The 14,483-nt window shown below is 38.2% G+C and overlaps 1 protein-coding gene across 1 annotated transcript in view; it reads right to left on the bottom strand.

Annotated features, from left to right (window-relative positions):
• Positions 1–6,523: 6,523 nt before the first annotated feature.
• mtmr8 (myotubularin related protein 8) overlaps positions 6,524–14,483 on the bottom strand; it is a 39,515-nt gene continuing 31,555 nt past the window's right edge. Inside the window, 1 exon segment of the mRNA XM_052021111.1 lies at positions 6,524–14,188. Within this exon segment, the coding sequence (XP_051877071.1) occupies positions 13,865–14,188 (324 nt within the window). The 3' untranslated portion in view covers positions 6,524–13,864.

The raw sequence follows: 14,483 nt of genomic DNA, 5'->3' as shown, positions 1-14,483 counted from the left end.
CAAAAGCGGAACTATATCAAGGATTCAACAGACTGAGCAGTGATTGGGAGGTCTGCTTCTTTCAATTGTTTTCCTGTTGTTAAAGGTAAACTTGCTGCTGCAACACCTGATTATTTTTACATCTGATATTTGACCTCCTTGATAGTTATTTAAAGGTGCACTGGATCCATTCTTAGTGACTGCACAACTCATAGGAGAGCCCATTACATTTAGACATGATATTTCCAAGCCTACATCTCTTTATCTTCAGATCCTGAGGAAAGAAAGAAGAATTTGTCAGCACATAACACCCTTCATGGCCACAGAACATTCCAAAATTAGGTACTTTTCAAGTGGCTGCCATGGGAAGCTTGGCAGCTAATTTTGACACAGCAAGTACCAACAAACAGCAATGTGATAATGACTAAATAATATGTTTTGTTTAGTTGTTTGTTGAAGGTTAAATATTGACTGAGGCACTGGGATTAACTCCGCAGTTCTTGTTCAGGATAGAGCAATAGTTTATTTCACATCCAGCTGAAGGTTCAAACTGCGCCTTAGTTCAATGTCTCATCAAAAGGCAACACCTTAATTAGATCTTCACTTGCAGAATACTGAAGTGTCATCCTAGATTTGGTGTTCAGGTCTATGAAGTTAGGAAGACTTGTATTTAAAAAGCACCTTTCACAGCTCTCTCAGGACATGTCAGCAGAAGTATTTCTAAAGTGTAATGACTATTGTAATGCAAAAAATGTGGCAGCCAATTTATCCACAGCAAATTCCCACAAACACCAATGTGATGGTGACCAGATAATCTACTTTAACAAGGAAAGTAGGGAATATTACCCACCTAGTCTGAACAGCAACACAGTAACCATCTGAACAACCATGCATGTTAATGCACATTTCCCTGTCAACTCTCATTTCCCCACATTTTCCCCATTTCTACAAAGGATCATGATAATCCGGGTTGACCATTTGATATGTTGCAACAAAATGGAAGAGAATCAACATGTCTGTATGTTTACAATGATCAGAAGATGACAAAGCTCTGTGCTATTGTGATGTACCATGTTAACAACAAGAAACATTAACAAAGTTTGACAAAATATTACTAACATGATGCAACAACATCTAATTTCATGAATTTGAGACCAGTTCCGTAATTGGGACATTTTTCATTTTACTGTTAGAAAATAACAAATCCAGAGCAACATTAATGGGATTTGTGCTTCCAGGTTTGGTAATACATTCTGCACATCTCCATCCATACAATGCTAACAAATACAAGAAACGCTCTTGGCCTTCTCATCCAAGGGGTCGTTCTTTGCTAGAGAGAGGACCACCTGAGTAGCGTCTCCAGGAATTGATTGCTACACTACTGAGTAATTTTCGTTCCATTGATTGTAAAGCTTTAAGAGCAAGCGGTAGCCTTTAAAAGCTGCTGCTGTTAATAATTTTGATCCATAAACCTGGCAGTTCTGTATTATGAAAATGAGGTAATTTACAGGGCACTGTCCTTGACTGTCAAAATGTGTTAATTTATAGGGCCATTTCAGGGTCAGAGACAGGAGACATTTGTATATGTTGCCTAGGTAGACACTTCAGTCAATCACATAAGAACCTGTGCAACACCAGTTATGGCTTATCATGGATCTGAAGCTGACTTTGGGATAGATGGCAGCTGAGGCTGATTTGGACTGTGGTCAGCATGGTGATATCCTTAGGACAGGGTTGTCTGATGGTTTCATGTGAGATCTACACCCCAGCCAGGGGAAAGCCAATGAAGGAGAATTCATGGAATCACAGAGCATAGAAATGACAGGCCCTTTCGGCCTACCTTGTCCATGCCAATCATGATGCCTTTGTAGCTAACACCATTTGCTCACATTATGCACATGTTCTTCTACGTCTTTTCTATCCAAGTATCTGTCCACACACCCTTTAAACATTGTATCTACCTCCACCCCCTCCTCTGGCAGCTCATTCCAGATATTCACTACCCTCGGTGGAAAACTTAGCCCTCAGATCTGATCCAGGAGCAGCCATTCTAGCAGCACCAAGCTTAGACTCCATAATCAGCCTTTAACCCAGTTTATTGAGCAAGATCTTTTTATTAATTTCAATACGGATTGTTCAGGTTCAGAAACTGTGATTGTGCTACCTCTTCCTATTTTTTTCAGGATCAGCTGCATAATGAAGTCTTATATAGTGAGTTCAAGAAAATTCAAGTACTTTTTTCCAAAATAAAATAACATCAGAATTAGAATTAATTTTATCATCACTGACATATGATGTAAAATTTGTTGTTTTGCAGCTGCAGTACAGTGCAAGACATAAAGACATAAAAATTACTGTAAGTTACAAAAATAAATAGTGCAAATAAATAATATGACATGGGCATCCTGCCTGTCATTTTATTTCAACTCTGAAAGCTCTCCAGCTGTCTCACTGTGAGGAAAAGGAGTCAGCTGCTGTGGACTGCCAACAATGGGCCACAGATGAGTGACATGGGTATGTTTGTACAAGTTGCTGAGGATCAGACAATAATCAGTATTACTTGTTTCAGAGCCCCAATCCGATGAACCAATTGTCAATTTTATCTTTCTAAGATTATCCACTGCTATTTGACACATACTTGAGCTAATGTGGCAGTGTGAATTACAGGCTGCAAGATCAAAGTATCAGTTGAACTGGGATTTATGTTCTTACCTCCAGAAATCTGCACGTGTTCTTATGAACTCTCACAGAATTCCAGCATTAAGCCAGTAATCTTTTTTTTGTTTTCATAGCCAAATACTCCATAAGCAACAGAGACAGACACTTCTGGATGAAGAGTAAAGATTTGAATCATGGCCTATGGAATGTGTACAATGTAGTGCCACTAACTGCATCCATTATAGGCGAAATGAAGGCACAAATACTATGAGCCAAATGGCATCCTTCATGACTGTGTGGCTAGGCACAGCTCAAACGCTATCTATAAATTCGCCAATGACACCACTGTTGTTGGCAGGATCTCAGATGGCAATGAGGAGGCGTACAGGAGTGAGATAGATTTGTTGGTTGAGTGGTATCGCAACAACAAGCTCGCACTCAATGTCAGCAAGGCCAAGGAATTGATTGTGGCCTTCAGGGAGGGGAAGTTGAGAGAACACACACCAGTCTTCATTGAGGGGTCAGCGGTGGAAAGGGTGAGAAGCTTCAAGTTCCTGGGTGTCAACATCTCAGAGGATCTATCTTGGGCCCAACACATTGATGCAATCACAAAGAAGGCACGCCAGCAGCTCTACTTCGTTAGTTTGAGGAGATTTGGTATGTCACCAAAGACTCTTGCAAATTTCTACAGATATACAGTGGAGAGCTTTCTGACTGGTTGCATCACCACCTGGTATGGAGGCTCCAATGTGCAGGATTGAAAGAGGGTTGTAGACACAGCCAGCTCCACCATGGGCACAACCCTCCCCGCCATCGAAGACATCTTCAAGAGGCGATGCCTCAGGAAGGCGGCATCTGTCATTAAGGACCCTCACCACCCAGAACATGCCCTTTTCACGTTACTACCATTGGGGAGGAGGCACAGGAGCCTGAAGACCCACACTCAACATTTCAGGAACAGCTTCTTCCCCTCTGCCATCAGATTTCTGAACAGTCCATGATCCCATGAGCACTACCTCATTATCTCCTTTTGCACTATTTATTTATTTTTGTAACTTATAGTAATTTTTTATGTCTTGCATTGTACTGCTGCCACAAAACAACAAAATTTCACAACATATGTCAGTGATAATAAACTTGATTCTGATCCTTCTGCACTGGAAATTTCTGATTCTTCTGTCAGTAAGGACAGGAATATATCCTGGAAAAGGAGAAAGTAATCTCAGATATTGACATGGAGTTCCTGGTCTACTTTTTACACTAGTAACTGTTCCTGTTAAATTAAGTCTGATTAATTCACGTAAGTAAATAATTAAGACTGATGTATTAAAGTCCTTTGTAACTATCTACAATTAAGGTCTTCTTATGGATGTTTTTCTCCTGTCGTGAAAATAACCTAATAACAGTGATGCTTCAAAAGCTTTTTCCCTTCATCAAGTGATGGGACTTGAGCACTTCCAGTTCAAGCTTTTTCTCAAGTCATTTTGCTTGAATCAAAGCCACACAGTGAGACATTAAGATTCAAGCTTTGCCTTGCTTTGAAGTTATGAGTTACTTTGTTGCAACAAGACTGATTTTTTTTTAAGTTCATTGTTTTCAGGAGTGGGCACTGCTGGCAAGGATAGCTGCAATTGTTCATCCTTAACTGCTCTTGGGAAGGTGATGGGTGAGCCACTTTCTTGAAATGCTGCAGTCCTTCTGTTGAAGGTACTGCCACAGTGTTGTTGGGTAGGAAGTTACAGGATTTAGACTCAGTTACAATGAAGGAACTGTCATGGTGCCCTAACAGTGTGATGATGCCCAAGTGGGTTTGGTATTGGGATCGTGCGGAGTCTCTTGTGTATTCTTTGAGCTGCTCCTTTGACTTGTCTTATGGATGGTAAAGAGACTTTGGGGTGTCATGAGGATGAGTCATTTGTTGTAGAATACTCAATCTGTTCTTGTAGTAACAGTACTTACGTGGTTGGTCCAGATGAATTTCTGGCCAATGGTGATCCCCAGGATGATGGTAGAGGATTTGGCAATGGTAATGGTAGATAGTTATACATGCCACCCCTACGTTACTGAGAGAGGGGATGTGGTTACGTTCCCAGAAAATGATCTGTATCATGATCTTCCATAACTCAAGGTTGTTGTCATCTGCACAGGCATCAAAAAATGCAAGCTGCAAAAAATTTTCTTTTCACTAAATTCTGTGAGTTTTCCATAATGCAGGGGTTGCCTGTACTCTCTTGTATAAGCTGATCATTATTTGGCACTTCTATAGCATGAATGTTATTTGCCACTAATCAGTCTATACCTGAATGTTGCCTAGATCTTATTGCATGAATACATGAACTGCTTCATTTCTTGAGGAATTGATAATGGAATTGAACATGGTGAAATAATCAGCAAATATCACCACTTTTGCGTTTATCATGGAAACAAGGTTATTTATGAAGTAGCTGAAGATGGTTGGGCCAAGGGCATTCCTGCATCATTGTCCTGGGGTGGGAATGATTGACTTGCATCAAACACAACTATCTTTCTTTTTGCAAGGTATGATACTGACTGTTGGAGTTGTTTTCCTCAATGCCTATTGACTTCAGCTTTACAACCACTTCTTGATGCCAGGGACAGTTGTTCCCATCTCATCTCCAGAACTCAGCTCTTTGGTCCATGTTTAAATCAATGTTGTGACAAAGCCAGTGATCCTGGCAAAATCAGTGCTGCTAGCTGACACTTTCAACAAGATTCTCCATCAACCTTATTGATAAGCTAAGTGGAAGGTAATAGGCTGGATTTGTCCTGTGTTTTGTGGACTGGTAAAACCTGGACAATTTCTACATTGTTGGGTTGATACTGTATTGCAGTTGTAGTGAAACAACTTACCTAGTTTTGGCCTCTCATCTTCAGTTCTATAGATGGGGTGTTGTCAGATCTCATGGTCTTTGCTGTATTCATTGTTCTCAGCCTTTTCTTATCACATGGAGTCAATTAAATTAGTTGCAACTGTTTCAGCCTTTAATTTGGCACTCGCATGTAGGGTCCTGTCACCATTCATAATTATGAGGTACAGGATCAAGCCATTGCCAGCTTTTTGAAGGAGCTACCCGATTAGTTCCAAACCTCTGATCGTTCCTCAGCCTTAAACATTATGCTTTAAAAATGTATCCTATTATTTTCTACATGTTGTTCAACAATGTTGTTTCTGTACTATTTCATGAAATTCAACCTAGATCACAATTACTTACTGAAAAGATTATTGTAAGTCACCTCTGGTTCTTTAGCCATTTGCCTTGAAGTTGTGCCCTTTGGTTACCACTCCTCCTCCAAATGCAAACCTATTTACTCTAAACTTAATGATTTTGAAGGCTGTTCCAATCTCAGTTTATTCCTTCCTGCTCTCAGATTTCTAGCTGCTCCAATCTTCGGGATAAATAAAACCTCTCATCCTGGTATCATTCTTGCATATTCCTACTGCAGCTTCTCAAAGCCCTTAATGTTCTTCCTCAATTGTGGCAGTGTTTTATAAAAACAAAATTAATATTGCGCCCTTGCTTTCATCTGCTACATCTCAGTACTAAAAGTGAAGATCTGTGTTTTTCTTTTAAAAGCTGATTCATTGCAGCCTGCCACTTTCAATACTGGCTTATGACAAAGAACTGAACATTTATGTTCCCTATTGTTAAATGAACTAAATAATATTCAAACATACATGAAGAACATACACATTACTGCAGGACATTAGACACCTTTTAAAAAAAATGATAAGCAAACACATTTAGGAGGGTGAGTTGAAAAACTGGTCCCAAAAAAGTATGAGGAACTGCTAACTTATCAACCATTCCCAAGATAAGTTATGAATAAAGATTTCTGACCACAACAGAAGAAAATGGCACACAGGTTCGATAAACACAGTATACTTTTAAATACATTTACAAAAAGAATATTTCACTGCTTACAAAGAAGAATCAAAAAGATAAGTAAAGTCTTATACAAAATATTCCATGACTTGATTCACAAAACATTCTTGAAATATATTGAGCAACTTTATGACATTCCTTTTCAGCACACACAAATGAACAAAAGTTGTCTTGTGATAATATTCTTATACATCTCTCATTACAGATCTTCTCTCAGTGTTAGTTGGTAAAGGCAGGATGTAATTGAACCATTAGGTGCTGGGTTCTAGTTTTGTTTTACACTGAATAAGATGATCTCAACAGATTACATGTGATCTCAAAACCTTTAAAAAAAACTGACAGGATTACTTTCACAGATGACAGCCCTGTGTTCTTAACTGGAATGTGTGTGTGTGTGTTTGGTGGGGCCGGTGGGGGGAGGTCAGGAATGATTAAATATCTTGCAATCCTTCTTGTCCAATGTAATGTGTAAAGAATGGCAACTTGGGCTGCCAGCACTATCTATGATAAAGTATTTCAGTGTTTGTGAAAACTTACCAGATGTTACAAATCTGATTCTGAAATTGGTTTCAAATACAAAACTGAAGAGGATTGCCTTGTCTTCCCTCCCCCACAAAAATTAATTCTAATTAAACACAACTAAGGAAGTGTGTCTGACCACAAGGGGTAAGTGTACATTTTGCAGTGAAAGTGTGCAGCATTGAGTCCATATCCCTAAAATTAAGATTATTGCATAGTCAAACCTAGTGTCGAAAGTTGAGTTCCAACTACTTCATCAAATTGTGTGTGTGACTCACAGTGGGAGAGTCCAGAACAATGGAAAAGGTTTTCATGGGTTACATCAAGAATTACTTCCTCATGTCAGTGATAAACTGATATAATCTTCCCTGAAAAACAGTGGAATCAAAGTCAACTGACAACATTGGCTTGTTGTTAGACAAGTGCCTTGTGGGTCTGGAACTAAGATGGGCAGACAAAGTTAAGATGCAAATCAGTCAGAATCCAGCTGCATGATGAAACAGGCTCAAGGACCTGGTTGGCATCAGAAGTACTGGTGCAGGAGATTTCAGAGCAGATATGATGCAGAAGAATTAAAATAAAAGGGAGAGGAGTCCTTACAGAAAGCAGGGTGGGTAGAATAGTAATCAATGTACTTGCAGGATTATAGTACTTGTTGGTTGAGTATTTATCCCCAGGAACTGGAATACAAAAAACAGGGAAGAATCACAGATTGATCATGTGAAGTCAAGGCTGGGACAGAAATTTAAAACAATTGATGAAATGTTCTGGTTAAGGATGCACGATGCAAAACAAGATGACATCATTACGATTCAAGGGAAGTTTCTGAGTAGCAAGTTCCACAAATCCCACAAAAAGGCAAACATACCTAAGACCCATGGTTACATTTATTTGGAGAAAGCAAATAGAGACAAGTTGCTCAATGTAAGAATAAGTTCAGCCATGCAAGTGGCAACAATGGATAGAATATAATAATGCCATCCTGGAGGTGGATGAAGCTGTTGAGGTACTGAATACTCATAATGAAAAAAAATGACTGTGAAATACAGGATTTATTTTTAATGCTGGTGGGTGTCAGAAGAGTGGTAGATGTAGATCATATGCAACTGGATAAATAAAGCAAAAATAAAGTTGAGATAGTAAGAAATAATTCTGAGACCCAAAAAATGGTTGAAATGAGGGTCTGCTAGGACAATCCTGCCTATGAATCTTGAGAATGAGAGAGAATAGGATCATATGGGATTGTGGAATTGGTGGTGATCATGGAGACCATGGAAAGACTCTTTGGGTGGAGATTGCCAGAGGGAATGGAGTGTAATGTTTGTATTTGCTGGTGGGGTTATAACCCCATGTGAGGTAATAGGAGGTGGATATAACTGTCAGGTAGACAAAAGTTTGGCAAGCAGAAATAATATAGCCCCAGTTAGCAGGTTTATTGACAATATCAGGGGAAAGAATAGATTGCTGCAAGGTCAAAGGGATGTTAAATCAGAATGAGGGAGCAGAAAAACTGATACCACCATTGTCACCCCATTAGCTCTCAATGACTCTATCTAGAAGGGGTAAAAAGTCAGAAGGGTCCTGTCTGAACAAAAATTCTTGAGATACGAAGGAAAAAGTTTCACCTGCAGGGGAAAATAAAGCTCATGATGAAAGAAGTGGGCATCAAGGCAGATCAGAAATTCACCTTGCTCAAAATTCATTGAGAACACAAGGCAAGTAAAGAGGGGCACCAGAGGAGCTGTGAAAAGATGCCCCAGCAAGTCTATTATGAGGGTAGAGGAGGAGGAATTGTCAAAGGAAAAATGAAAAAAAATAGTTTAAGGGAAACAGACTTTCCTCAATGGTAGTATTTATAATGGGCAAAATTTCTTTGCTTGAACCTGTCTTGTGTTTAATTCCCATAAAAGACATGAACGAAAGGGACAGAAGAAAAAGTCCATATAGCCTCTCAAGCCCACTTTGTCATTCAATAAGACGATAGATAACTGATCTTTAATGTTCGGTGTTTGCTGGTGAGGCTATGGATAACTCCATTTTGTTGTCTGATTCCCATGTAATCCAGAAATGAACTTCAGCCTTGTTTCAAGCAGGTTATAGTTACAGATTTGTACAAATGACATTATACCCTGCTCCTCTAATTACAAATAGCAAAAATCAGTTTCTTCTATGATCAGTATCTTAATTCTACTGGAAGAGCATAAACATTAATATATATCTGATCACATCTCATCCTGACATAATACCAACAATTACCAAGAATGCTTTGTTCAAATTCTGATATTATTCATGATAGCAGAAGACATCTGGTGCTTATGGAACTAAACTGTCAAGAAATCAACAGGACAGGAAGGGATGGGGTACAGTTGGCAAGATAACAGGATACACAGGAAACAACACGCCTTTCAGCTCATGCTGCATTGATGTCTATATAGCAAAATCCAACCTAATATTTGTATTTTCTTTTCTGAATGTTTCCAGGACAGTTTGTCAAGATTTTTTGAAAAGAAAAACCTTCAAAATTACTATATTAAGTTTAAGAAAATAAACGAATTACACACTCCTTTTGTAGAAGGTTGAAGTTAAGAAAGTACAGACAGGAACAATTTAAAATGGCTGAACAATCAATTCCAAAACATTAATACCAGGTGAAACAGGTATTAAAATGACAACATTTCAGTTTTGTGTTAAGAGATAAATTAAATAACACAACCATTCAAATGCAGTAATAGAAAAATACATTATTGAGCCAGTCATTAAACATCTTAATAATTCAGTGTGACAATATGAAAGTGCTGTGCAATCCTAGAGGGTAGTTTTGCTTGTTTACTTAATAATTGGATAAATTTGAGCAGCAACAGCAAGGATTCATTTTATAAACAATATGCAATATCAACCTCTACACCAAAACAAAGGAAAAAATATGGATCTTGGAAATCTGAGATAAAACATTGTACATCAATGTTTTAGTTTAAGTCACAGCCTTGATCAGTTCTCCAGCGGCATGTGACATACTATCCAATCCAGGCAGCACAGATGATATGGTGGTCTGCAACTAAATTACATCACAAATAAAAGGTAACAGTTTTAAATTGATCCATAGGCAGAAATGGATTATCTTACTGATCAATTTTGATCTGAAGACTACTTCTGAAAGACCTATGAGGATGTTGCCAGGACTAGAGGGTCTGAGTTATAGGGAAAGGTTGGTCAGGCTAGGTCTTTATTCCTTGGAAATTAGGAGAATGAGGGGCAACCTTATAGAAATGTTTAAAATTATGAGAGGCATAGATAGGGTGGATGGTAACAGTCTTTTCCCCAGGGTAGGTGAGTCTAAAACTAGGGGGCATAGGCTTAGGGTGAGGGGGAAAGATTCAAAAGGGACTTGAGGGGCAACTTTTTTCATGCAGAGGGCAGTGAGTATATGGAATAAGCTGCCAGAGGAAGTAATCAGGCAGATACAATAGTATCATTTAAGAAGTGCTTGGATAGGTGCATGGAGGGGTGGGGCTTGGAGGGATATGAGCCAAACGCAGGAAATTCGGACTAGCTGGGTGGGTACCATGGTCAGCATGGACTGGTTGCCCCGAAGGGCCTGTATCTGTGCTGTATTGCTCTATGACTCTTATGAGGGAACATTTTCAAGAATCGTTTTCTATAAAATCTCTTTTGATTGCTTTCATTTTGCTTAGTAGGTACTTTAATCAATTACCTTAAATGCTGTTCAAAAGTAAAATTCAAACGTGGCACAGTCTATTAAATGTTTAAGAAAGAAATACATACAACAAGATAGATGGCTAACAAAACCATTAATAGCACAAGATCTTGGGATGATTCCAAGTCTGTTCTGCGTTATCTCATTTAATCTAGATTGGTTGCAAAGTGCTGTAAAGTCCCTTGGCACCCCAAGGAAGGGAATGTCTCTGTAGAATGTCAAGTGAGCACAGAATCTGGCTCGTCCCCACCAGCAGTCGATTAGATCGTTAACATCATCTGGAATCCTACATCTTGGTTGAAGCCATCGGCAAAGCAGATGTTTGTATTCATATTGAATAGAACACTGGTTAGCAGTTTCAAGAAATGTGCAAAGGAAACTGGAGCTATTTTATAAAAAGATTTCCAAGTATTTCATAGCTTTTCCTTTGACATTCAAGATCCCACTGACAAAAAGTTTGTCTGAAAAATTGGTATGTAAAACCATATCTAAATCATACATTCCACACATTCTTATAGTCAAACTATTTTGCATATTTATTATATTCATAAGTTACATTAAAACAATTGTCCTGGGTATTGAAATAATTTAGCAAAATAGGTAAGCTTCTTCCTCCTAATTTTATTTATTCATTCAAAGGATATTGGTGTCACTGGCTAGGCCAGCGTTCACAGCCAGCACAAATTGCCCCTGGATAGAGTGGTTTAAAAAAATCACTTCAGAGGACAGTTAACCATATCACAATGTGCTTTGAGTCACATGTAGCCAATACTGGGGAAGGATGCCAGATTTCCTTCCCTTAAGGACATAAAGGGACTTTACAACAATCTGGTGATTTCATGGTGATCATTTACCGATAATAGCTTTTCATTTTAGATTGTATTTAATTACTTGAATTAAATTCACTCACTGCCATTGTGGGTTTCAAACTCATCTGATGAGATCAATTTTCCAGTCCCCCGCTGATTTAACTATAATGCTACCATATCTGTCTATGGTTGTGGTATGGTTCCAAAAAGTTTAGTCAGATCTCACTTTAAATGTTCTTTAAAAAATGCCTTCTCCAATCCAACTATTTTCAATAGTACATGTACTGACTCAGTATCAAAAGATAAAGTGGCCCAAATTCTTCTCATTTGCAGCAATGTGATCTCTTGGTACAAGTCAATAGACAGAGAAGGAAAGGAGAGCAGGACCTGGTTAGCAAATTAATGCACTCCCAAATATGAACCCGGTAATCTCCATCACAATGACTCATATTTAAGCAAGCATCCTCCTTTCTACCCTTAAAACATGAACCAAAAGTCTCCTCTTACACATGTATATATGGACAATACTCATCGTGACAAATTATGATCCATTTTAAATCACAAAATTCTGTACACTTGCTGCAAAAAGAAATTGTGTGACAAATGGTCTTGAAATAAAGGCTTTAGGGAAGCTGAAGCTTAACAACACTTGCAGTTAATGTTTATTCATTTGCTGCTGACTGGATTCTGAGGGAAAATCTGCTACTGACAGCATACAACACCAGTGGACAAGAACACTGCACATCTGGCAAACAATCTTTCACATTATAAATCTCCAGACCATTGCCCCCAAAAGAATCGCAAAAAATAGCCTCTGAATGACTTCCTGGGGCACTAACTTAGGTTTGGCATTGCAAAGGGTTACAGAGATTAGATAACTGAATCTGGAGGCATAGCAAATAATAAAGTAAGTTCAGAATTTGAATAACCTGGAGTCCAACTTCAGACAATAAATGATAGAAAACAATAAACCAAACACATTAAAAATACAAATGACAACTCTTTAATGATTAGAAAATAAACTTTTTGTTGAGCCTCATGAAAAAGATTTCATATTTCTAATGCCCAATGAAGTAAGAAATCAGCACTAACTATGCAGCAAATATAGCACCAGAGCTACTTTTCAATAGGCAATATCAAGTGATAATATCTCACAATCACATTGAAAGAACTGTGAAAACTTTTGATACCGTTCATAATTGGCAGAATGATATTACAACCCACTTACAAAGCACTCTGCAAAAATAAGTTAATTACGATTTCCTCCAGTGACCAAACCCATAAGGGTCTTTCCACACTAAAGCCTGGATGAATTCCCTTTCTTGTGCTGAGTTACTTGATCATAGATGAGACAGTAGCAGGCCTTAGCTGAGGTCCTATCTCTAAATCCTATCCAGAGTCAATTCATAACATTTAATGATAGTACTTCAGCTGCTCGCGTTCCTATCTCTAAACACTTTGCATCAACTCTAGATGGTAAATGCAAGTGTGGAGATATGGTGAGAACACAATTAGATTTGAATATAACTGGAGAATAATTTGTCTTACTGGCTTACACAATGAACTGCCAATTAGCCAAAATATCACAAAGCTGGTGACAGGCGTAAAGCCATATCAAAAAATGTGTCATAGAAAGGCAGCTGTGGGGAAAAACCTGAAGATAATGAAAGAGGGGAAAACAATCATAATCTGTTTATTAAGTATTAAATCTAAAACTTAATAATTTCCAATTTTAGAAAACATATTGGTTATACTCAATATATAAAGCAGCCAATTTGGGTTTCTAAAAGGCCTTACCACACCCAAAGTGGTTTCTTCAGTAGTAAAATTCTAAAATAATACAACGAAGCTACTTGCCAAGAATGGACCTTTAAAAGTTGAGAAATACAATAAAACAGGCTTGCAATAACTGGACAGATTATAACATCTGAGCCTCATCACTAGGAACATATCAGGAATTCAGGAGCCTCACCACTAGAATTCAGGGCCAAGGTAACCACGATTTCCCATCCATTATGGACATTCACCTAAATATCCACTAGGGCCTCCTAATGGATAAGTTTTCACACGAAGAGTGTGATTTTTATAAAATTGTCTCTCTGAAGTAAATAATGTGATTTAAGCACTGAGAATCCCTTTCTAATCCTGGAATATATTTCTGTTACACTGCTGTTTCTTGGCATTTTCCCTTTTTGACACTCTTGCAGAATGATATAAAAATATCAAGAACAAATATATTTGGGAACAAACACATATACAAATTGTTTTAAAATGAGTAATTATTTTTCATCCTTATCTTGAAATATTTCACGGTGTTCTTCATCTCCTTGTATGTTCAATTTGACTAACGCAAGGGAGTCGATGTGATTTGAAGCAGACTCGTGCGTAAGTGAAGAATCCATTACATTTTCCCTTTCTTTGATCCCATCAGAAATAGTTTCTACTAACTTCTCCATGCCATTTGCTAGTGGAACTTTCTGTTCTTCTGTATTGTCCTGAGAAGCATTAAGTACTTGGATCTGTGGAGTACGTTCCCCAGTAGAAAGCTTCATTGGTAAGGTGAAAGGACTATCAGAGTGTGATTCATCTAAATGAAGAAGTTTCTGTGTGAAGGAAAATAGAATAAAAAACATCAACAAAGAAATGTGCATCAGCTCAAGCTACTTAGACTAAAAAGGACATTAAGTAAGTCACATAATAGTAGACAATTTTACTCTTCTGTAAGTCACCACAAGCACAAGTTTGGAGACACACAAGACTGCAGATGTTGGACTCCAGGTAAAGGGTCTCGAACTGAAATGTCGACTATCCATTTCCCTCCATAGATGCTGCCTGACCCATTGAGTTCCTCCAGCACTTTGTGTGCTGCACTAGTGCAAGTTTGTCAATTTTACATTC

The sequence above is a fragment of the Pristis pectinata genome, chromosome 8 (genome assembly GCF_009764475.1).
Source record: "Pristis pectinata isolate sPriPec2 chromosome 8, sPriPec2.1.pri, whole genome shotgun sequence".
NCBI classification, from domain to species: domain Eukaryota; kingdom Metazoa; phylum Chordata; class Chondrichthyes; order Rhinopristiformes; family Pristidae; genus Pristis; species Pristis pectinata.
The sequence above is the reverse complement of the archived record's forward strand: the minus strand, read 5'-3'. Positions and strand labels throughout refer to the sequence as shown.